We start from the raw sequence: 23,797 nt of genomic DNA on the forward strand, positions 1-23,797 counted from the left end.
AAACACTTCAACGTTTTTCACCGTCAATCCAAATACTCAATGCGCCTGAATAAGGATGTCATTAAATTGATTTTTCCACTTTAAAAAAGTTTTGTCTTGACTATAATAAAATATCTATACCATTTCAGATTTTCATAAGATTGAAAAGTGCTTACTTCTAATCAGAATATAGTAAAGGCATACTGCTAGTGTTGAATATAACTATATAGTTATAAGTTGTATGATATTTGATTGAATAGCTCCATATATTTTTCTGCTATTTGAATAACAAAATTTTTGTCATCTAAAATATCGCCAGTCTGATAAATTGTTAAAAAAGCTTACGTAACTGAAGCATATTATATTATGTGTTGGTATTTTCAATCAGATGTTTACAAAACATATGTTCAGAAAAACAAAGGAAAGCAAAATGGCCGTTGTCAAAATTTCAAGGATGTCGCGTATTTGAGATTTTTTAGAATGCTTTTTTAAGTTTTTGTATACTTGCCTATTTTAACGTTGTACTTTTGATGAAATAAATAAAAACAAGTTGTTAATTAATGAGTGTTTTTTTGCGGCCAAAATTTAAAATTTCTGTAGTACTTTTTTCTCAGTCTACGTGAGTCCTGACATTTTTACAGTATTGAAGTTATGCCAATCTAGTAATTTTGGTGAGTGATAATCACTTAATCGTTGACCAATTACTCTAACACTTATTTCTTCCCATTAGTGTGATTCATTTCCAATAAAATCATTTCCCGTATTGTCTTTCAAAGTTAATCTAAATGATTTCGTCGTCTTTTGTGTTACATAAATTTTTTATGGTTTTTACATTATGTTTTTTCTCCATTTCGTTCTCATGCTGATATAACTTACCCAGGTAGTTCTTCAAAGACCATACACTCCGTTTTACACTTTTTGTTTAATGTGCTTCACATTACTGCTAAATGATTGTTTATTTCCTTCCTACAAGAGTCATATATATGAGTTGGCTCTTGCAATTTCTAAGGTCAGACTGATTTTTTTTTTGTAAATACGTTAATGTAATTTAAATTTGATTACTTCATATTTGGTTACTTTTTCCTTGTTTATATGAATGCATTCTGTTTATAGCTTTTTTTAAATGTGTCAAGCTTGTAGAGATTTATTTAGATTTAAATGACAGTAATACTTAACTAATTATAACCTGGAAAATTCTCTGAGTAACTATGTTACAGTGTAAAATTATGACATTGTGGTAGTTTAAAATACAACCTATGCCTGAAAAAATAAATTGTGTTTTCTATGCCCTGTAATGCTATTGTGAATTTGAATTAGGGGCATTTCATTTACAGTTATGTCAGATAATTTCAGAGTTGTTAATCTGCCTCTTGGTTACAGTTATTTGGCTGCCAATTCCATACTGCCTTTGTGTTTCTATATTATATCACTTACAGATACATCCTAGAAAATTGTTTTCAGCTACTTTTGAAAACCTAAATCATAGTAGATTGGTTATAAGCTGTATGTAGAACCTAAAAATTATGCCCCTCATTGATCTAAAGTTTGTGAATTAAGTTCTTGTTCATTTTGTTTTTAATGGTTTTCTTTCATGAATATGTTTTACAAGCAGAGCTTATTGTGTTAACAGTCTGATTCTGTTTATTCATAGTAATCATATATATAAACCAATGATTATAATTATGTTGCAGCCATTTAATTTACTCATCAGTTTTTCTGACATTATGTAGAGCAGTAAGAAGTTCCTACACAATTTTTTATTTCTAAATATTTTTGATAATTTTGCACTGAAATTGCTTTTCAATATACATTGAGGAGTATATTATGTATTTTATAAATTAGTTTTAACAAATTAATTTTTAGTTTATATTTTTGTTGGTTTAATAGGTGCCTTTGTTTAAACATACGGTACTCTAGGTGCTGTTACTTAGGTAATTGGGGTGATTGTTGATTTAACCAGGAATATGCCTTCGCAATGGGAACTACGCCCCCAACAGGTAGGTGTATTTCAATTTTACATCTTTAAAAAGTTTTCTGATTTACTGATAATTCAGCGTTATACTTTAATATGATTTCATTGATTTTTTTTTTAAATACTGAGTTTAGATGGCAGCTGTAACTACAGAAATTAATTACTTTTATAATCATGTTAACATTAAATAAATAAATAAATATTTCATTCATATTAGTTAATTATTACATATTCAAAACAGACTGGTGTCCTATAAAAGAGCAGCAGAAACATAACACAAAGTAAGGCTTTGCCTGTATCGATGTTTGTTCAAACAATTGTTACTTATAAAAATAAAGTTTCCGAGTGTGATGAGTAAATAATAAGAAAAAGTGTTTGTAACTTGATATCAGTCTGTAATTGTAATTATTATTATCTTTTATGACCGCATAGGATCACTTAATTTAGTCCGTTATCCAAGACTCTTCAGTGGGACTGTTTGGGCCTTGCGGTCCTCCTCAGTACTTTTTCATTCGTTCCCATCTTTGTGCCCTTTCTAATGTTGAAAATTTTTGTGTTGTGAGATTTTTTTCTTGTGAGTGTGAAACGAGTGTTTTTGTTCTTGATTTTCTTGTTTAATATTATCTTATCTGTGGTGCCTACTTGTGTAAGGTCAATTTCCGTCAGATTCTCTCTTATATCTCTGATCCATCTGCATCCCGTCTTGGTGTTTTTAAGTCAAGATTGTACTGTATTAGCTGTTTCATAAGTCTTGAATCTTGCACCTCATGATATGTTCTAGAATCCTAGTCTCCTCTTACGCATGGTATCAGTGATGGGTTCTAACTCTTTGTACATGACTTTGTTGGGCACAATACACCACTTCCTATCTTTCTGGAACTTTTTATTGATGCGTCTTCAGATTAGTCTGTCTGTCTGATTGTTCGTTCAGGTGGAAGAGTTTTCTGCTGCATAAGTGGCTTCTGGTTTTATAACTGTGTTGTATTGTCTTATTTTTGAGTTTATTGATAGGCATTTTTTATCGTAAGTATACCAGGCTAATTTTTGAGCTTTAGCTAGTTTGTTTCTTCTTATTTGGATCAAGATTTTTTTTTTGTTTAAGTTGTTTGTTACCATTTCTTCTAGGTATTTAAATTGGCTTACTATTTTGATTTTATTACTGTTTATGTTTACTTATTTTAATTGTGTTGGTTTTTGGGGCATCATTTCTGTCTTTTCGAATGAAATTTTGAAACCAAATTTATTTGTAATGTTTTGAAGTTCCAATATCTGTGATTTAGCTTCATCAGTGTCTTGCTAGCAGTGCCAAGTCATCAGTGAAACCCAAGAAATTTTGTTTTGTTATTTTGATCTATTTTTACTGTTGGAGGTATTTTTTTAGTCATTCTCTTGTTACCATTCCTAGAGTGCAGCTGAATAATAATGGTGAGAGTCCATCGCTTTGGCGCATTCCTGTTTTGATCTCAAAAGGTTCTGAGAGCTCACTTCTGAATTTTACCTTTGACTTAGTGTTTATGAGGGTCAATTGTATCATGTTTATTAATTTGGTATATAGTCCGAGGTGTCTTAGAATTTTTGGTTGGGATTCTCTGTGAATTCAGTCATTAGCTTTCTTCAAATGTTATCATGATGTCGCTGTTTCTTTTACTGTTGTAATCCATTATTAGCTTGACACTCATTATATGGCCTGGACAGCTCCGCTAGGGTCTGTTATCTCCCTGATTTCTTCCTAGGTATTCCTACCCTGGTATTCTCATAGGTTTTTCTAAAGTTGTGAACCGACCCTGTTGGTGATGATTCTTGAAAGAATTTTGTATGTTGTGTCTAGAAGTGAGATTCCACTATAATTATTAGGGTCTGTTTTGTCGCCTTTTTTTGTAGCAGATGGATGAGGGCTGTCGTCCAGTGTTTTACACACACACACACAGTTAAAAAGTAAATTAAATTAATTGCAAAATCAAATTAATGAAATTTTATAAATATTATAATAAAAACCACTGCAGAATAAATATTTTTTTAGGTTCTAATTGAATATATTTGATTAATATCAATTCCCACCTATTGGTTCTAATACAACACTAAGTGCCTCATTTGAGACCCATTAAATGGTAAAAATGTTACTTTATTTATCCCAAGTTAAAAATTTCATAACAAAACTCAACAAAATTATCCATATTCATAAAATGTTTAAATATTCTACTTAGTATATTTAAAAATAAATAAAAAGGTATAATTCATTTGCAGAGATATTGTCAATTTTGTAAAATTCAATTCATGAAGAAAGTAAAAAGAAAAATTTGGAAAAAACTGCATGAGGTATATTCAAAAAGTATTTAACTTACTTTTTCTTGAAAGCATTTGACTGGAAGCAGTAAAATGTAGTAGAGCACAGCACTAGTACCTAGTATGCATATCTATTTCTTTGTAACCTCAAGAGCACGTCTGTCTATAGCCATTGTGTGTTTTAGTATAAAAGGTGCTTCTTCTATTTTGTGAATAATTATGAAATAATTACTTTGAATAGTATCACTTCATCAAGTTCTGTCAAAAACTTGGCTATCCCCAAAGTATAATGATTTGCAAAATGAAGTTGTCTTTCAGGAATGAAGTTGTGGGAGTTAGAAAGTCATATAACATTTTAAATTGAGTTGAGTTGTATTATTACCTTTGTAATAATAATAGTAGGTCATCAACAAATCAAAAAATGTCCAACCAATAATCAACTTCATGGTCAACATTTCTTCGGTAACACTAGCAACAGCTTCAGCTATTCTCAGTCTCAATGTGTTCAGATCAGGTACAGGTGTCGCATAACAATGAATGAGATGATTCATTCCTAAAATCTCCAACTAGTAATCCCCAATGTGGTGATATACCTTCCTGCTGGAAAACCACCTTAGGTTGGAATTCATTTAGTTGAGATTTAGCAAAGTGTTGCAACACATCCAGGTTAATGTTAGCTGTTATTGATTTCTCAATAAAAAAGAAGGGACCAATGATTCTGTTGTGCATCAAACTGCATCACACATTCACTTTAGGAAAAAATCTCTAATTGTTTCCTTGGTAAAGTATGGATTTTCTGAGCCACATATTCTCACATTATGCCTGTTTACTTTCTCTGAGGTGTAGAAAGTAGCCTCATCTGAAAAACACAGATGCTGCAGGTACTCATTATCATTATCAATTCGTTGCAAAATCTCAGTCTCAAAGGCAGCACAACAAAAGCCATCATCTGGCTGTAGGTATTGTAATATCTGAACTTTATACGCAGCAACTTTAATTTCTTGTGTAAAATTTCATGCACTTTTGACCAGAGAATCCCTAGTTCTTGAGATGCACGATTGGTGGACTTTGCATACCACAAAACTGTACTCTTGCTTTCAGGTGCTGGCCATCCAAATACCCTAATAAAATTTTTCTGCAATTTTTCTACAATCCTTCCACTGAGTAACTGAATAGAATACAAAATTTTATATACCTCTTAAGTAATTACTCTTTGATATTCATAGAAGTAGTATCACCTGCGAACAGAGTAGTATTGAATAGATACAATTTGTGAATAAAGGGTCTGAAAGTGAGAGGATTACTAATAAAATATTAAGAACAGAGAGGATCCAAGGACACTTCTGAAGGCACCACATGTTTTACATTTTGGAGTGAGGATCTTCATATTTATGTGGTTGTATCAAGAAATAAAATAAATTTTTATTTAGCTGGTTTACCAAATAAAATTTAGTCAGTTATAATTGGCTGTAAGCATCTCCTTTAATACCATTGTCACTTAGGATTTTATCATAGCAAGCTGTGTGGAATTAATTTAAAGACTTCACAGAGATAAGGAAAAGTAAAATATAATTTTTTTTTAATTTTCTATTCTAGTTAAAGTTTTTATGATTGTATAACAGCTATATCCACTGATAATCTTTTTTTTTAAATTGCAGTGGAGATTCAACAGTATATTGGGCTTGAAAAAATTGCCCAAAAATGTGTTTTGCATACTTTCAAATTCAGATAATTTGAATGGCTCCAAAATTAGTCAACTTTTAAATCCAGTACAGAATTTAATAGAAGATAAGAACAATAAAGTTTCAATGGAACTGCAATACGTTCCATTTCTGAAAACTAGTTAATCAAATTTGATTTATAAAGGAACAGTAATAGAATCTATAAATTATTTTTTTTAAATAGAAGATCTGTTTGTGTATGGGAAGAAAGAACTTTATGCAGGAGCACAAAATGAGATATACATTACCATTATTTTAACTAATATTTTATTTTATAGTTTTCTGAAAAGGGCACTACTAACAGAAAACACAAACAGTGTTGCAATTTTTTTCATATTAAAATATCCTTGAAAATTTTTCTGAATATTAGTTTATAAAGCAAACTTGATTTTTAATTTAAATCATGTTTTTTATTGAATCAGCTGTAAGAAAGTGGTGAAATTTTCTTTGTACATTTCTGTCATTACATAAGAAATGGTAAAATTAATAAATGTGGGTTTTTGCCTGTTTTCAAAGTAACATGTGTGTTTCCAAAAAGTAATTTATTAATATTTGGGTTGATATGGAAAATGTCATATTGTGAGATACTTCACAAAAGTCATTTCTATACACAATTTGTAGACATTAAATTCATTTTCTGTGAAAGAATAATTTAGATCTGGTGATCTAGTCACAGTTGCAGATGTCATTGTGCCAAAATTTATATTATTATTGACCATATGATAGAAAAGTCCTCTTCCTGCATTTTTCTATACCAAATGATTATATTTATACGTGAGATTAACCTGAGATTAGGATTTTTTCATACACTGTAATATGAGTGAAATGTTTTGGAATGCAGTTGGAACTTGTGAGAAGAGATCTCTGGATCCCTCTTATCTTATCTGTCTTAAATATAAGATATATCTTAAATAGAAGAAGTAGAAGAAGAATGGGAGAATGTTAAAAAGGAAATTCTTAAATCAGCAGAAGCAAACTTAGGCGGAATAAAGAGAACCGGTAGAAAACCTTGGGTTTCAGACGATATATTGCAGCTTATGGATGAACGTAGAAAATATAAGAATGCTAGTGATGAAGAAAGTAAAAGGAACTATCGGAAATTAAGAAATGCTATAAACAGGAAGTGCAAACTGGTGAAAGAAGAGTGGATTAAAGAAAAGTGTTCAGAAGTGGAAAGAGAAATGAACATTGGTAAAATAGACGGAGCATACAGGAATCTTAAGGAAAATTTTGGGGTACATAAATTAAAATCTAATAATGTGTTAAACAAAGATGGTACACCAATATATAATACGAAAGGTAAAGTCGATAGATGGGTGGAATATATTGAAGAGTTATACGGAGGAAATGAATTAGAAAATGGTGTTATAGAGGAAGAAGAGGAAGTTGAGGAGGATAAAATGGGAGAAGCAATACTGAGATCTGAATTTAAGAGAGCATTAAAAGATTTAAATGGCAGAAAGGCTCCTGGAACAGACGGAATACCTGTAGAATTACTGCGCAGTGCAGGTGAGGAAGCGATCGATAGATTATACAAACTGGTGTGTAATATTTATGAAAATGGGGAATTTCCATCAGACTTCAAAAAAAGTGTTATAGTTATGATACCAAAGAAAGCAGGGGCAGATAAATGTGAAGAATACAGAACAATTAGTTTAACTAGTCATGCATCAAAAATCTTAACTAGAATTTTATACAGAAGAATTGAGAGGAGAGTGGAAGAAGTGTTAGGAGAAGACCAGTTTGGTTTCAGGAAAAGTATAGGGACAAGGAAAGCAATATTAGGCCTCAGATTAATAGTAGAAGGAAGATTAAAGAAAAACAAACCAACATACTTGGCGTTTATAGACCTAGAAAAGGCTTTCGATAACGTAGACTGGAATAAAATGTTCAGCATTTTAAAAAAATTAGGGTTCAAATACAGAGATAGAAGAACAATTGCTAACATGTACAGGAACCAAACAGCAACAATAACAATTGAAGAACATAAGAAAGAAGCCCTAATAAGAAAGGGAGTCCGACAAGGATGTTCCCTATCTCCGTTACTTTTTAATCTTTACATGGAACTAGCAGTTAATGATGTTAAAGAACAATTTAGATTCGGAGTAACAGTACAAGGTGAAAAGATAAAGATGCTACGATTTGCTGATGATATAGTAATTCTAGCCGAGAGTAAAAAGGATTTAGAAGAAACAATGAACGGCATAGATGAAGTCCTACGCAAGAACTATCGCATGAAAATAAACAAGAACAAAACAAAAGTAATGAAATGTAGTAGAAATAACAAAGATGGACCGCTGAATGTGAAAATAGGAGGAGAAAAGATTATGGAGGTAGAAGAATTTTGTTATTTGTGAAGTAAAATTACTAAAGATGGACGAAGCAGGAGCGATATAAAATGCCGAATAGCACAAGCTAAACGAGCCTTCAGTAAGAAATATAATTTGTTTACATCAAAAATTAATTTAAATGTCAGGAAAAGATTTTTGAAAGTGTATGTTTGGAGTGTCGCTTTATATGGAAGTGAAACTTGGACAATCGGAGTATCTGAGAAGAAAAGATTAGAAGCTTTTGAAATGCGGTGCTATAGGAGAATGTTAAAAATCAGATGGGTGGATAAAGTGACAAATGAAGAGGTATTGCGGCAAATAGATGAAGAAAGAAGCATTTGGAAAAATATAGTTAAAAGAAGAGACAGACTTATAGGCCACATACTAAGGCATCCTGGAATAGTCGCTTTAATATTGGAAGGACAGGTAGAAGGGAAAAATTGTGTAGGCAGGCCACGTTTGGAGTATGTAAAACAAATTGTTGGGGATGTAGGATGTAGAGGGTATACTGAAATGAAATGACTAGCACTAGATAGGGAATCTTGGAGAGCTGCATCAAACCAGTCAAATGACTGAAGACAAAAAAAAAATCTTAAATATTCCACATAAGTTTTCTTCTAGAAGTTAAAATGTTATAATTGGCTATAAATAATTGTAGATTCTAAATTTTTTATCTGTGTAAGTAGTTTTCCTATCTACTGTAAGACTGAAATGATATGGTTGTGATCATTAGTTATTCATAATTTTGTAATTATTTGTTAGACCTTTCACAATATCCGGGTAGTGCACCTAGTGCAGTGCCCGTCGTGGAAGGCCGCAGTTGTCCTACCTGTCGCAGTCCAATGCGTGATGGAGGTATATGCCTTTGTACACCAACTGTATCAAAGTCATCTCATGCCCAGTCATCACCAATACTTCGGAAGAAGACACGACGTCGAAAACAGCAACATGCAGCTGAAACAGCTGTTACACCCTCAGATGTTTCAAAATCTCAGTCTGTTGGGGAAACACAAGAATCACAATTACAACTTAGGCGTCAGCTATTCAAACCTGAATCCTCCAGTAACTTAGGTAAGAATATTATTATTGCTTGTTTTAGTTGTATATATAATTTTGGTATTATTTAAGAAAATTATGCTAAGCGTAAAAACTTTTTTCTTAATTCTTCATGAGTTATTGTCCACTTTTACTTTAAAACCTGAATAATTTTGTTTTTCTGTTAATGTTGAATATTTTCCTGAGAAATTGAATATGAGTGAAATTTAATTGGTGTAAGGTAGCTCTTAATTTAACTTCTATTTTGATATCTTAATTCATCTATGTGTTTTAAGCACAGTTACTGTTTAATTGGTTTTATCCATCTCAAGCTGAGCATTTCTGAAGCTATATTATTTAATGAAACCTTACAAAAAAAGCGAGCTAGTTACATGGGTATAAATCCATATATAAATAACAATAATTTTAGTTAGATTTAAATCATGTACTGTAGCATTACAGAACAGCTACATTAATCATTTTTATCCAAATAGTAGTAGGCAAATATATTTTACTATTAGTAGATATTCTGTACTTGAGAGTTTCTCTAGAGATCATTTAATTTTTTTTATTCTCTTCTTCTATAATTAATATTTTATTAATTTTTTCTAAAATTTAGTTAGTTCTATATCTTTTTTTTTCTTTTTTTTTTTTTTTTTTTGTTAACAGTAAAAATAAACTTCAATAACATTGTTTTCTTCCTCTTAATCAGTATTTCCTTCTTCCCCTTAAACTGTATTCTCAGTCACCTAATAAATCATTGTAACACCTTATTTTTAAAATACCAGCTTTTTCAATAATAATTTTTTTTTCTTTCATCCAACTCCGTTTTTAGTTATCCTAACTGCACATTTGATATATGAGGTTTGATAAAAAATATGTAAAATTTTAGTTTTTCTCAAAACATTTTTATTTATTCATCAATATGGATTTTGTCACCTTCAAAGTACTCTTTATGAGATATAATACATTTGTGATACTGCTTTTTCCAATCTTTGAAGCACCTCTTGAATACAATTTTGAGTATGGTATTTAGCTCCTTCAGCAATTCTATCTCTTCAATGGTGGCAAAAGTCATCTTTTAGCTTGAGGAATAGGAAGAAGTCACAGGGGGTCATGTTCAGCAAATATGTAGGCTGAGGCATCATAACAGTGGTAGGTTTTGGCCAAAAATGCAGGAACAAGTACTGAAGTGTGAGTAGGTTCATTATCGTGGTGCAATTGCCATGAATTATTTCACTACAAATCCAGGTATTTTCTTTGGATTGCTTCATGCAAACGATGTACAACTTCAGGATAGTAATCCTTATTGACTGTCTAATAGTGATTGTCTGTAAACATTTTCTTCACTTTTTCGACGTCATTAGTTGATGTGCTGGGATGTCCAGGGCACTCATCATCTTCAATGGCTGCATGGCCCTTTTGGAAACATTTTTACCACTAGTAAACACTTGTTTTATTCATAGAAGAATCACCAAAAGCAATATTCAATATTTCCAATGTGGTGCTATGCTTTATTCTATTCTTAAAGAAAAATTTAATGAAAATTCTTTGTTTCATTTTTCCACAAGTTAAAAATCACCAAAAAACACATGTAACCTTTTCAATAGCCAACAATAAAGCAAGCATCCAATATGTCTACTAATGTAAGCATACATAAGTGAAAAAACAGAAACATTACAATAAAAAATTGATAACTGGATTTATACAGCTTAGAAAATTTTAAAAGTCTGCATATTTTTTGATCAAACTTCATATTTAAAAAAACTTTTCAAACAGTACTCAAATGGCTACTGTAGTGAGACAAAGCAGATTCCTTTCTGATGTATAAAGGGTCATATTCACCTACACTATAGGTAGTAATGTGTCTCATGTGAATGAAAGTACTTGAATGATGATGCTTAAATTCTGAAAGTAAATTGATAAGTTAACAAAATCATTACTTGCACAATTTATAGTTGTCCATCTAATAACTAGCTGAAGGATATAACATGTATGTAGGTTAATATTTAACCTACAATCCTTAAAGATCCTTGGCAGAAATCCTTAAAGAAATCTTGGAATCCATCTTGTTGCAGCCAGTTTGATGATATTAGCATATAGCCAAGATAATATAGAAGAGTTGTGGTTGGTTAGGAATTGTACCAGGCAAATGAGGAAAAGATTTTCATTAAATAAATCATAACTCATAATGAAACTTGGATCTATGGATTCATTGTTCGTCTAAAGAATAGCATTAGAGTAGCTTGGCAAATCTTTCCAAGGTCATAAGAAACTCATCAAGTCATTTTTTCCCCAGGATGGTTCTCCATCATTTTTTTTTTTTCTAAAGGAACAAGTTGTTAGTTAATAAAGTCTAGTACTTGAAAGTGATACATATCAGAGAAAAAGTAAGGAGTAGATGGCCTGCATTTTGGAAAGATAAATTGGTCCTCCACTAAAAGTGCACTTTTCACTGATTTTTTATGATTTTGGCACATAAAGCAAACTTCTACATACTGCAAAACTACCAGACTATACTTCTTCAGTTTATATTTCCAAAGTTAAACTCCATTGAAAGGAACAGGATTTTTTGTTAATACAAGAGATAACAAAATTCTCAACCAGAATTATATTTGATACCAAAACTGCATTTCTTCATTACTTCCAGAAGAGGCAATGATCAAGAGTTGTGTATCATTGAAAAAAGAGTGTAGTACATGAAGGTGTTTCCAGGAGATGGTTTTTGATTAGAATGTAACCAAAAACTGAATTTTTTTTAATATTTTGTTGTTAGTTTTTTTTTTTTTAATAAGGTATAAGTTCCTATTTATTTTAATAGACTGTTGCTGTTAATTGCAGTTTACCTTGTAAACATTTTCTACAGTTTTTCAGTGTATTAATTGAATTGATGATTATTATTAGTCTTAAAAATGTACATAAAGATATTGACCATTAATTTTTTAATGTATACTTTTGATATAACAGAATGTTAATTTTTCCATAAAATAGGTGAAAATTTAATATTTTGAATATTTAAATGTAATTTTTTTTAAATTAATGAGTAGTCAGACTTTTTTTAAAGAGATTTCAGTGTTTTATACTTTTAATATACAGAGTTTGACTTAATAATTGAAGTTGCAACTGTTTTTTAATGTTTTCTAGTATTTTGTTTGAATGACAATAATTCTGTGGTAAAACACAGAAAACGGTTATTTTATGTATAAAATATAAATTTTAAGTTGTTGAAGCTTCTCTTTCTGATCTGATATTAATACTTATCTTTAACAAGCTTTGATAATAGCATATCCATTCAATCTGGTAACAATATTATTCATTTAACAAATAGAATTTTTTTATCTGATTAGAATCCCATTTATCTTTCTTAGCAATACTTTTATGGTTTTTATATAGTGCTGTTATTGGCTGCTTTATCATTTCTTATGTATCTTTTTTTGTGTTAAGGCAGAATAGAACCATTCGCATTTTTACATATATCCTTATAAGAGAAGTTTAGTTTCCCTCTTATATTTAAAAGTATCTCCAGTTTTCATTTCACTTATATTTTTAAATGAATGTGTCATATGGATGAGAGTAACTGCATGGGAAAACAATAAGCATACAGTTGCTTTTTCTTAACAAACTAACTACTTTCAGTGCCCACATTAATATAACAATAATCCGAATCAGTGGTTTACTCAAGTCATACACTTTTCCACTGTGTTGTTGCTGACTTTCTGCTCTGCACTTCCTATCTTTACAAAACCTTAAAATTTAAACAGTGTTTAAGAGATATATATCAGGTTGGTGGTGTACTACAAAGGATAATAAACACATGAATGTAATACTTATTAAAATAAGTTGGGTGCTATCTGAAAATTCCCAAATTTATTGAAATTCATTCATTTACAAAAAACTGATTGGCTATATCTTCTTCAAAGTGATAGTCTGTTGTATTAATCTCAGCATGACCTTTAATTCTTGGAAGCACTGCTAGAAGTAATTTGTCATTAGCTTCTTTATGACATCCTGTTGATTCCTCCTGAATCTCCTTGACTATACATGCCAATTCTTCTTCATTTGAGCTTCTCATTTATTTTGGGAAAAACAAGGACTATGTAGGAAGTGGGAGGGAGGTTGGCAGTCATACTCATTTGAACTTTACGCACACATGAAAATTAGCTTATTTTTAATTATTCAGTAGTAAATGAAGCATAAATTTTGTCTCAGCACAGCAGATTCCAAGTTTTTCTAACAAAGTTTGCAAGCTAATTCTATATGACAAACCTAAAGCCTTCACAAACATCATGAATCATTTACCATCAGTCTTCATGAATTTTTCATGTGCTTTAACAACATTTACATTCGTGATACCAGTTGATGGCCTCTCTTGAGCATTTGTTATCTTCGTAGATTTTCTCTTCTTTTTAAAATTTTTGCTTAAATTACTCAGGCTTCATCAAAAAACAGTTGTGTGAATATTTGGTTTGTCTCTGTGGTTGTCTTCTTCTCAATTTTGAAACAAAATTAAATTTTTTTTCGGTCATACATAACTCAAATATGTATAGTGTAAACAAATTCACGTTTCCTAATAACAGCAATTGCTATACTGGTTCTCTAATAATAATGAAGAAAGCACCTAGCAGCAAAGGTGTCCTTTTAAAGGAGTATACCACACTCCTTTAAACGTTTATACCATTGCATATACAGTCTTAAGTAAGATCTGTTAGTGTAAGAGGACATATAATTATATACGAGGTGCTACCCAAAAGTTCGGGGAATTTGAATTTCACGCGCGAACCATTGCTGGTACGACCTGATGCCACTAGATGTGGCTAACAGTACTCTTTGTAAATCAGTGTTCCAACAGCTGTGACAGTGAGAGGCCGCATTGTCGACTTTCATGCGGTTGTGTAACATTGTGTTTTACTGCTTCGCTGAAGTTCTAAATGGCAGATTTTAAAGAGCAAAGAACCTGCATCAAATTTTGCTTCATGTTTAAAAAAACTGGTGCGGAAACCCGTGTATGCTTTTGGAAGCATTTGGTGACAATGCTATGAGTAAAAGTATAACTCAAAGATGTTGTAGTATTCAAAGATGGATGAATGACAGTCAATGACGATGAGCATTCAGGAAGACCATCAACAAGCGCAACACTGGAAAACATCGTGAAAGTGCAAGAGGCTATTGTTGCAGATCGTAGACAAGCAATCCATGATGTTTGTGCAATTGTACAAATGTCATATGGTTCTGTGCAACGCATCTTGTCAGACAATTTGAACATGAGACGCATTGCTGCAAAATTCGTACAAAGACTGTTGAACAGCGACCAGAAACAAAATCGCGTAGCTGTCTGTAGTGATTTGAAAAATTCAGCAAGAGATGACCCTAACTTCATCTCCAACATCATAACCGGTGATGAGACATGGGTGTACGAGTATAACCCTGAAACTAAGCAGCAGTCATCGCAGTGGAAGTCGCCAAGTTCACCACGGCCAAAAAAAGCACGCCAAGTTCGCAGCAACGTGATGTCCATGATGATTTTTTTTTTTTTGACATCAAAGGCATTATCCATAAGGAATTTGTTCCTCTTGGTCAAACTGTCAATGGGATGTTCTATTGTGAAGTTTTGAAGTGGTTACGTGAAAGCATTAGGCGCTAACGTTCAGATCTGTGGGGTAACAACAGCTGGGTTCTGCACCATGACAACGCGCCCGCGCACACATCACTAACTGTTCGGAATTTCTTGGCTAACAAAAAGACAGTAGTGATTCCCCCCACCAACCCTATTTGCCTGACCTTGCCCCGTGCGACTTTTTTCTCTTTCTTAAAATAAAATTTCAATTAAAAGGCTGTCGTTTTAACACAATTGAGGAGATTCAGGAAGAAACGCAGAACGTGCTTCGAACACTTACACCTGCAGACTTCCAGGGATGCATGGAATCGTGGGAAAAACGCTGGAATCACTGTATCAATGCCCAAGGGGATTACTTTGAAGGAGGCAGTGGAAATTATAAGTTATGGTAAGCTATTTTATTTTTATGGTAAAATTCCCGGAACGTTTGGGTAGCACCTTGTATACAAATTAATTTTTAAAGAAGAGGTTTAAGTGAACGTCACCAACTTTCTAAGAAAACTTTAAAATCTGCTTCGTTTAACTAATAATCTTTTTTTTAATGAATTTTCTAACTATGTCAACTTTTTATATTTAAAAAAGAGAAGAATTTTAAATAAACATTACCAATTTTCTTTCTAGAGAAATTGATATTCTACTTCATTTAATTAATAATTCAAAATTTTTTAAAATGATTTTTCTAACTGTATAAATGATTTATATTCAAAATATTTTGTCCAAATATATAGAAGAGTGTCTTTATGTTCCACGTGGTATTCATTAATGGTAATTTTTTAAGAGCCTGAGTCCTTGATGTAATCACTCTACTTATCATTGTCTTCATATGTTGCATTTTTTGTATTATAGTAATATTGGAAAATATTGATAGATTAAGATCACACATGTTTACTTTCATGTTTTGGTGTACCTCTGTGTTCTATGTTGTTATGTTATGTGTTATAAACAGTATATAATTTCTGTTGTTTATTCTACCTTTAATTTTTTATTTATTTGTTTGTAATTAATATTTTATAAATTTAATGAAAAACTATTTTGAAATTTAGAAGCACTCATTTCCCCTGTTTTGCATGTATTTAATATTAACTGATTTAAGTATGGAACATAATAGTGAAAATTTGAATGAATTTTAATACTATGAAGAATAGAAAACATTGTAATAAGTATAGGGAAAATATGCTTAATTAAAATTAATTTACTTTTTGTAATATTGCAGCTTAACATTCTTAAATTCTGTTTATATTTCTGAGGTTTTACAATACAAAATCAATATGAGCTGCTAATAAAATACATATTTTTCATTAATTCCTATTAAAAAAAAATCATGTTAATATTTAATTACTTACTTATTTCTTTGAGAATTTTACTATAAGTGTACATCTTTACTGTCTTTTTTGAGCATTCAACATCAGTTAACCTGATGGCTCAATGTCCATGGTATACCACAACAGGGATTGTATAATATTGTAACAAGTACGATATAACGGGTCTGAGTAATGGATTTCTATCAATTATTATGAAAGTAATGTAAATAATAATCGCAGGAATCCAGAAAGGGACAAAAAGGAGAACGGAACCCTTGTTGTAAGAATAGGTCCATTTTACAATCGTCTTTTGTTATTCTGCCCACTAACACAATGAACACCTGTTGTACGGTGAGAAGTTTGGAATTCATGGGAACAAAAGCCTCTGTCAACTTTCTCACACTTCGACTTGGGTCCAGTCCAATAAGTAAAGAGGCTAGCAGTATAAATAGCCCAGTAAGACCAGCTAAAGAAAGAGTTCTATTAGAACCAGACTTTGAGGTGTTACAACATCATTCCTGCAAGGGCTGTTTAGCAAGGAGAGGCTGCGAGTTGTGTGGGTTCGGCGGAGTTCTGCGAACTAGTCCAGCATCACGTTACAACAAAGGTCCAGCGGAGAATCACAAGGTGTGAGTCTGTGAGACGTCAGTCCAGCGAGGAGAGTCCTGAATCCACTTCAGTACAAGTGAGGTGATGCCATGAGTAAATCCAAGTATACAAGAAATACTATCGATGAGGTACAGTAAAACTACAAGTGTATAAGTGAAAGAAATAATGAGACTTCATTCATAAACTTTTAGGGTAGATAGCCAAGGTATTTGCAAGTGAACACTATATGATCGTTTTGTTAATACAAGACTAGTGGTTAAAAAGGGTTAAGACTAGCAGTTTCTTTTGTTAGTGGGTTTAGTTTTCTATTTGTCTACCTGGAATAAATTCTGAATGATTATTTATTTTGAACTCTTTCTTGTGTGTAATCTGTATTTATTATTTACTAAAGGCATTTATGTCATTAGTAAATTGATGTGTAATATTCTGATTGTTATCTTTGTTGATTACACCTTGTTTTTATGTTGTCCTGAACATTGTTACGTATTGTTATGTTTGATTTGTTGTTATTGATATGTTGTAATATTATTATCATTCACTACTATTATCCTGATTATTATTGGGGTTGTAATTACTACATTAATATTTGTGTTCATTAATTGTTTTATTATTGTCACATTTTATTATTATTATCATTATTGTATTTATTACCATTGTTATTATTAATTTGACTGGTTGTAATTATGACCAAATCAATAAACTGTGATTATATAAACATTCTAAATTATCATCCTCTCAATATCCTGATTGAGCTGCAAAACACGCGACAATATTAAATAAATATTTCCAGTAGTTCCTTTATAGAAGATGAAATGATGAAAAACCTTTTCCATGGGTATAAATTTTTTGTTTAACAAATTTTTATTTTACATAATTCCCTATTTAAAAATTACAAGATCTGCGAAATTTATGTGAACAATGCGACACTTTCTACATTTTGTACCCCCTGAAAACTTGAAAATTAGAAAATTAAAATTTTGCTGACTTTTAAGAATGATGCTTAGATTGCAATAGTCTACAAAAAAAAGATTACAATAATCTAAAAGTAAATATTTTATTTATATTATAAATAAATATTATGTCCTTTTCCTATACATAAAACAGCATAATCCAAAACTACACGTTTATATCATTTCTAGCTAGCTATTTTAAGGTCAAACCAGATGTTTGACCTTAATGTTGATCAATGTTAATTTACTTCGCTTGTACTACCGAATATTAAGTGATCTTATAATAAAATTATTTTCTGAATGAAAGCACTTTTTGTCCTTTCATTCACTTTTAAACGATATTGAATCTTTTTTATATACGTCTGGCTTTTTAATTTTTTCTTTAAAAAAAATTTTTTTTGGAAAATAAATGTAATTGACTGTTGTCAATTTTTAATGGTCAATTTTTATAATGGTGTTGTGTGAAGTAAATGAAATAAGGAAGGTTTTTAGAATTTTCCATTTGAATTTCTTTTAAAAAACTTAAGACTAGCAGAAGGAAGAAGTTCTTAATTTTCTCTTTTTTTTCAGAGGCTGAATGCCTCTGAATAGAGCGGCATGGGCTTCTGACAATGGCTTCCCTTACTCGTTCTCCAGAGTGCTAGCAGTTCGTTGGGGACCCGGTGGTGTTTTCTTCAATATTGAACCACTTGTTGGAAGGTTTTTTACCCATCACAATACTGTGTTACAAGAAGGGACACTTGCATTACGATGGATATTAAACTGACGGTGGAAATCTTGCTGAACAGCAGTTACGGATTCGTCATTTCACACAAAGCTGTCATACGCGTACAGGCGTTGGTCTAGCGTCCACGGCTCCATCTCAACGACTAAAATGTAAATGCTATGAACAAAGGAAACGTCAGACACTAGCCATGTGCCCCTCCCACCACGAACACCCGAGTACAACTCACTTCAAAAACATCCGGTTCCTGTGAATGACCCTGTATTTTTATTTATTTTATATTTTTATTTGTTCAAGTGGAAATTGTGTAAAATATTATATTACCTTTTATTTCAAAATAAATCCCATAATATTTGTTAAGCTAATTTTTTTTTTTTGTCTTATATTAAGGCTAATCTTTTAGCCTTTCTGTAATTACACACATCAATATAAACATATAAAGCCCAGTTTTTTATTAGTTTTTCTGATTTTTAGAATTAGTTTAGATTCTAATATACTAAGTCTAATTTATAATAATTTCCTGTATTTAAAGTTGTATTGACCTGTACAAATAATTATGAAACAAAGTTATAGCACACGAGAAAAATAAATGAATTATAGACTAAGCTACTATTGTTTAGCATCTAAAATAATAATAAATGACCTACTACAATTAGATGTATATTTCATTTCAGCATATTGACAGGGTCATAGCGAGTTAATATATTAAAATTCAATACACTGACAATACACAGTTGATTAAACTGTGTTTATTTTAAAAAATACTCTTTTATGCCTATGTTATATCCTCACATACAAAACAAAATTCTAAGTGAACCTTTAATCAACATTGGATAACTTGTGAAATTTAGGCATTAAAAATCTTAGGTAAACTGTACATAAAACATGAAATTTCAGTTTAACATAAGTTTGATATTGTGGATTGATTATTTTTCTTTTCAAGAAAAACAGTTTTTAATATCTATCCAACTGGTTATGTAAGAATAGGTTAAGGTTTTTTTGTTCGTTGGGAACAACTGTAAATTTTTAAATTTGTGGTTAAGCTATTTTAGGCAAAATCCTTGTGATGTAAATCTTATGTAATGTGTAACTTCAATCCTGGGTAAAATCTCCCAGTTCCTAAGGGTTTGTGAGTGGTTTGGATGTCTCCTGTCTGATTGATTGTGAACTGTACTGTAAATGGGGGTTTTCCTTATGATAAATTTCCTTTATAGGTTTATCATCCTTTCTCACAATCAACTCCTTTTCCTTAACATTTGATTCCCTGTAGATTTACTTACTAGGTGTAATTTACAACCATAGGTATAAATCAACTTTAGGTCTAATGGAAAGTAACTGTCGTATGTCGAGGATTCTTTCCTGTCCTGTGTCCACTCAGTGACTGAATTGTGCTTCAAACAAACACTTCCTTCTCCCTAAACTATAAATACTATAAGATTGTATGTATTCTATGACACGTTAAGTACTTTTTAATCAGGAGATATATAACAAAAAATATTAAATTGATTATCACTTTTAATATTGAGTATTTTATCTTGGATTATCAGTAAATAAGAGCTCCTCTTACTTAGCCCTGGATTGTAAAATATATTTTGATTCTTCACTCAAATTTCTCAAGTGTTTCACTCAAGTTTATAGAGAAATATGATTTGGACTTTTTTTAAGTATTCATATTTATAGTTAAATTCTGTTACTGCATGATACCTGCTTTAGCATGCTCCAGTTTCCTTCATTGTTCTTATTTACATATAATATCTGATTTGTCTAGTTATGTATGATTTCTTGCTGTTTGTTAAAGGTAATTTTGTTTTTGTTACAATAAAGAAGTGACTGCTGAGCCAGGAACATCATCTGCTGCTGGGACCAGTACTGCTAGTCATGAAAGTAACATTGTTGCTGATATTAGTGGAAGCAGCCAAATTGAAAGAAAAACAGCAGCAACTGCTAGTAGTCGGACTCGTCACTTGTGCCCAAGATGTCCCAAAAGCTTCAGTAGTCCTGGTAAGTTAAGTCAGCATATGTACTCCCATACAGGAGAGCGTCCATTTGTATGCCAACACTGTACCAAAGCATTCAGCTCAAAGTTCAAGTTGGTACGACACACCCTCATACACTCTGATCTTCGTCAATATATTTGCCCCATATGTGAAAAGACATTCCATCGGAAGGACCATTTGAAAAATCATGCTAAAGTACATAATCCTGTCAAAAGTCTCTATGCTTGTGAAAGGCCAGGCTGTGGGAAAGAGTACAGCTCATTGTTGAACTATCGCAAACATGTTGCTGTACATGCTGCAGAAGATGGTAATCTTGAATGTACTATGTGTGGACTTAAGTTTTCTACAAAGGAAGAAATAATATTCCATCTTAAAGTCCATGCCGGTTCACGTACTGTTAAAACTGAACAAGATAGAAAATATCGATGTGATTGGTGCAATCGCTCATTTTTTACTGGTAAAGATGTTCGACGACATATGGTTGTTCATACAAAAAAGAGAGATTTTCTTTGCCAATACTGCCCACAACGATTTGGTCGTAAAGATCATTTGGTTCGACATATAAAAAAAAGTCATAACTCTACTGGAAAGAAAACCAAAACAAAACGGCCAGAAGCTAAAACAAAGTCTGTCAGTTCTATTATTGCTGAAACAAGCATTGTAAATCCATCAGATATTGAAATAGTGAAAGGTGATATGGAATTATTAAAAAATGAGAAACGGAGAGAAGTTTCATTTTCTCATATTGAAGCAAAGCCATCTGTGTCATCAGAAGAAGATATATTGTCACAGCCAAGTACTAGCATTTTACAGCCTGATGCTTCCAGTATTATCTTCACTTCAGCAAGTCATCCTTCAGCTTCAGCATCTCCACCTGCATACTCTGTAGTAGTCTCATCCTTTGAAGAAATTAAACCAGAATCTGGCTATTTGCCTGAGGACATAAAACCAGAAATTATTCCAGAGTATGTAAGCATTGAACATCTTTCACCATTAATGATGCTTCCTGATACTTCACAGCTCCAGCCGCATCCTTCTCAGTACTTGACAGCTGATGAACCACATCAGATTTCTAGACATATAATGAATCTGACTGCTCCTGGTTCCAGTTCTGATCCTGATTTACTTATCCCAGAGTTTATGAATCCTACAAGTGATCAATCAACACCATCCAGTACTACTCCTCTTCCACGATTTAACCAGGCATTTCATCAGCAACCACCATAAATAATTATATTGTGGCCAAAATCTCAACCCACCTTTTGGAGTACAATTTTTATTAAAACTTTATCTGGCATTTATTTACATTGCAATTATGGTTTCAATTTGAAGAAAATAATGCAGTATAATGTGCATTTATGCAGTCCAATATATATTTTTTTAAATTTCTGTGTTATTATATGCGAGTTTATTTTTTTGAATTGTTTGAATCACTGTTGATTTATTAACAAGCCTCAAATTCTTCTTCAAAGTAATTTCAGCTATATCCAAATTTAAGTAAACATAAAAATAAGTTCAAATTGGCCTTTTCAAATGCATTGTAACAATTTTATATGGTCCTGATCTGTTTTCCCCTACTTTACACCAAAGAATTACTGTGTAAAAGTTGAAGTAATCTTGCATCAATTACCATTGATGAATTGAGATTTTTTTTATTTTAGTAAAAAAAAGAATCTTAATTTTTTTTAACTGATATGTTTTACATACATTTATTTATTATTTAATTTTTACTTATTTTGTTTACAGAGTATGTATTTACTTCCAATTATTACTTTAATTCTGTTAGTACAACCTATCATCATTCAGTAATGTAATTGTAAAATTTAGAGTGGACAAGTATTTCTACATACGTATCCTGTGTATATGAATTAATATTTTGGAAAGTTTTATGATTATGTAATTAATAAAAGTTAAGAAACATTTTGTTAAAAATTAATATGTTTTAAAATAAAACATTTGTTGAAAAAATAAAGATGTTAAATATCTACATTTGTAGATCCAGTTTATGAAATCATTTTATATTATAGCATCAACATACTTAGCCCTGAAATAATGAGTTTTACTTATGTAACTGAAAAATTTTGTGTTGCATTCTCAGTAAATATGAGGTCATTAGTTCAGTGTAATGTTTATTTATTAGGAAATAATTATTTACTTTGCAAAGTATTAATTGGCAATGGTATATACTCAACACTTAACTATTTTATTTTAAATTTATGTACTTATTCAGAAGACAGGCGCGGCATCAGTCTTTTTTCTGTTTAATTATTAATAAACATTCTCTCAACTGTAAATTAGTGTATATTTTGCACTACCTTATCAAATAGCCCTATAATTAGGGTTGGCAATTTGATTACAACTCCCTTTTCAATAACTGTCAGCCATTGCACTCCAATTTCTGATATGTAGGTCCTTGCCTGCTTCAGCTGTGCAGTCATTTCATGGCCTTCTAATTATTATTATTATTATTATTATTCCACAAACTCCTGTATATATACATATTATATCCTTTATTGTTTTTGTGCTTATCCATTTAAAATGGAACCATGTAAGACTAATTCATTTATCTAAAGAAAAAAAAAAGAAGTATCTATATATACATATCAACTAAACAAATCCTATAATGGTATATGTTTTTTTCTTTTGAACATACTTTGCTCCATTTTATAAATCAAAATCACTATAAACAGGTCCTAACATTAGTTAGTGAACAACTTAATAATTAGCTTGCTGTAGGATATATGTAAAAAAAGGAAATTATAATGTAATAAATAATTATTATTGACAGCCAGGGTAATGATATTTGAAGTGGGTAAATCAGAAATATATCTAATAAAATAATTATTAATAAATTTGAAGTAACAATAATTTATTAAATAAATTGAATAATATTAAACACTTTGATTCATTTTTTTTTTTTAATTGTTTGGTGGTGCCTGTTGCCTGATCTCTTGATAAGCATTAAAATATATTTAATATCTATTTATGTTTAATAAAATAATTATTGAATATTAAACAACTAGGTGAATTTAATTATGGCATTTATGCTGTAATAAAAGAACATGTATAATATATCTAATTCAATTATTTAGTAATTTGTAAAAAATGATTATACTATTTTAATTTAAAAATAGAGTATAATTTGTTAAGTAACCAGTATTTTATATGTTCTGGTGTCAGTACATCATATTGTATTGAACATAAAAAAAAGATATTGCAAAATTATAACATAAAAAAATATCAGTTTTAGAAAATAGCTTTATTAATTTTTAAATTTTAGCT

At 31.0% G+C, this 23,797-nt stretch overlaps 1 protein-coding gene across 1 annotated transcript; it reads left to right on the forward strand.

Annotated features, from left to right (window-relative positions):
* The first annotated feature begins 420 nt into the window (after window positions 1-420).
* LOC142318216 (uncharacterized) lies at window positions 421-22,217 on the forward strand. Its single transcript, XM_075354782.1, has 4 exons — window positions 421-650; window positions 1,867-1,976; window positions 9,048-9,356; window positions 20,343-22,217. Exons 2-4 carry the CDS (start codon window positions 1,955-1,957, stop codon window positions 21,740-21,742), a joined length of 1,731 nt encoding a protein of 576 aa, XP_075210897.1. The 5' UTR covers window positions 421-650; window positions 1,867-1,954; the 3' UTR covers window positions 21,743-22,217.
* Window positions 22,218-23,797: the final 1,580 nt, after the last annotated feature.

The sequence above is a fragment of the Lycorma delicatula genome, chromosome 1, assembly GCF_047948215.1.
Source record: "Lycorma delicatula isolate Av1 chromosome 1, ASM4794821v1, whole genome shotgun sequence".
In the NCBI taxonomy this organism is placed as follows: domain Eukaryota; kingdom Metazoa; phylum Arthropoda; class Insecta; order Hemiptera; family Fulgoridae; genus Lycorma; species Lycorma delicatula.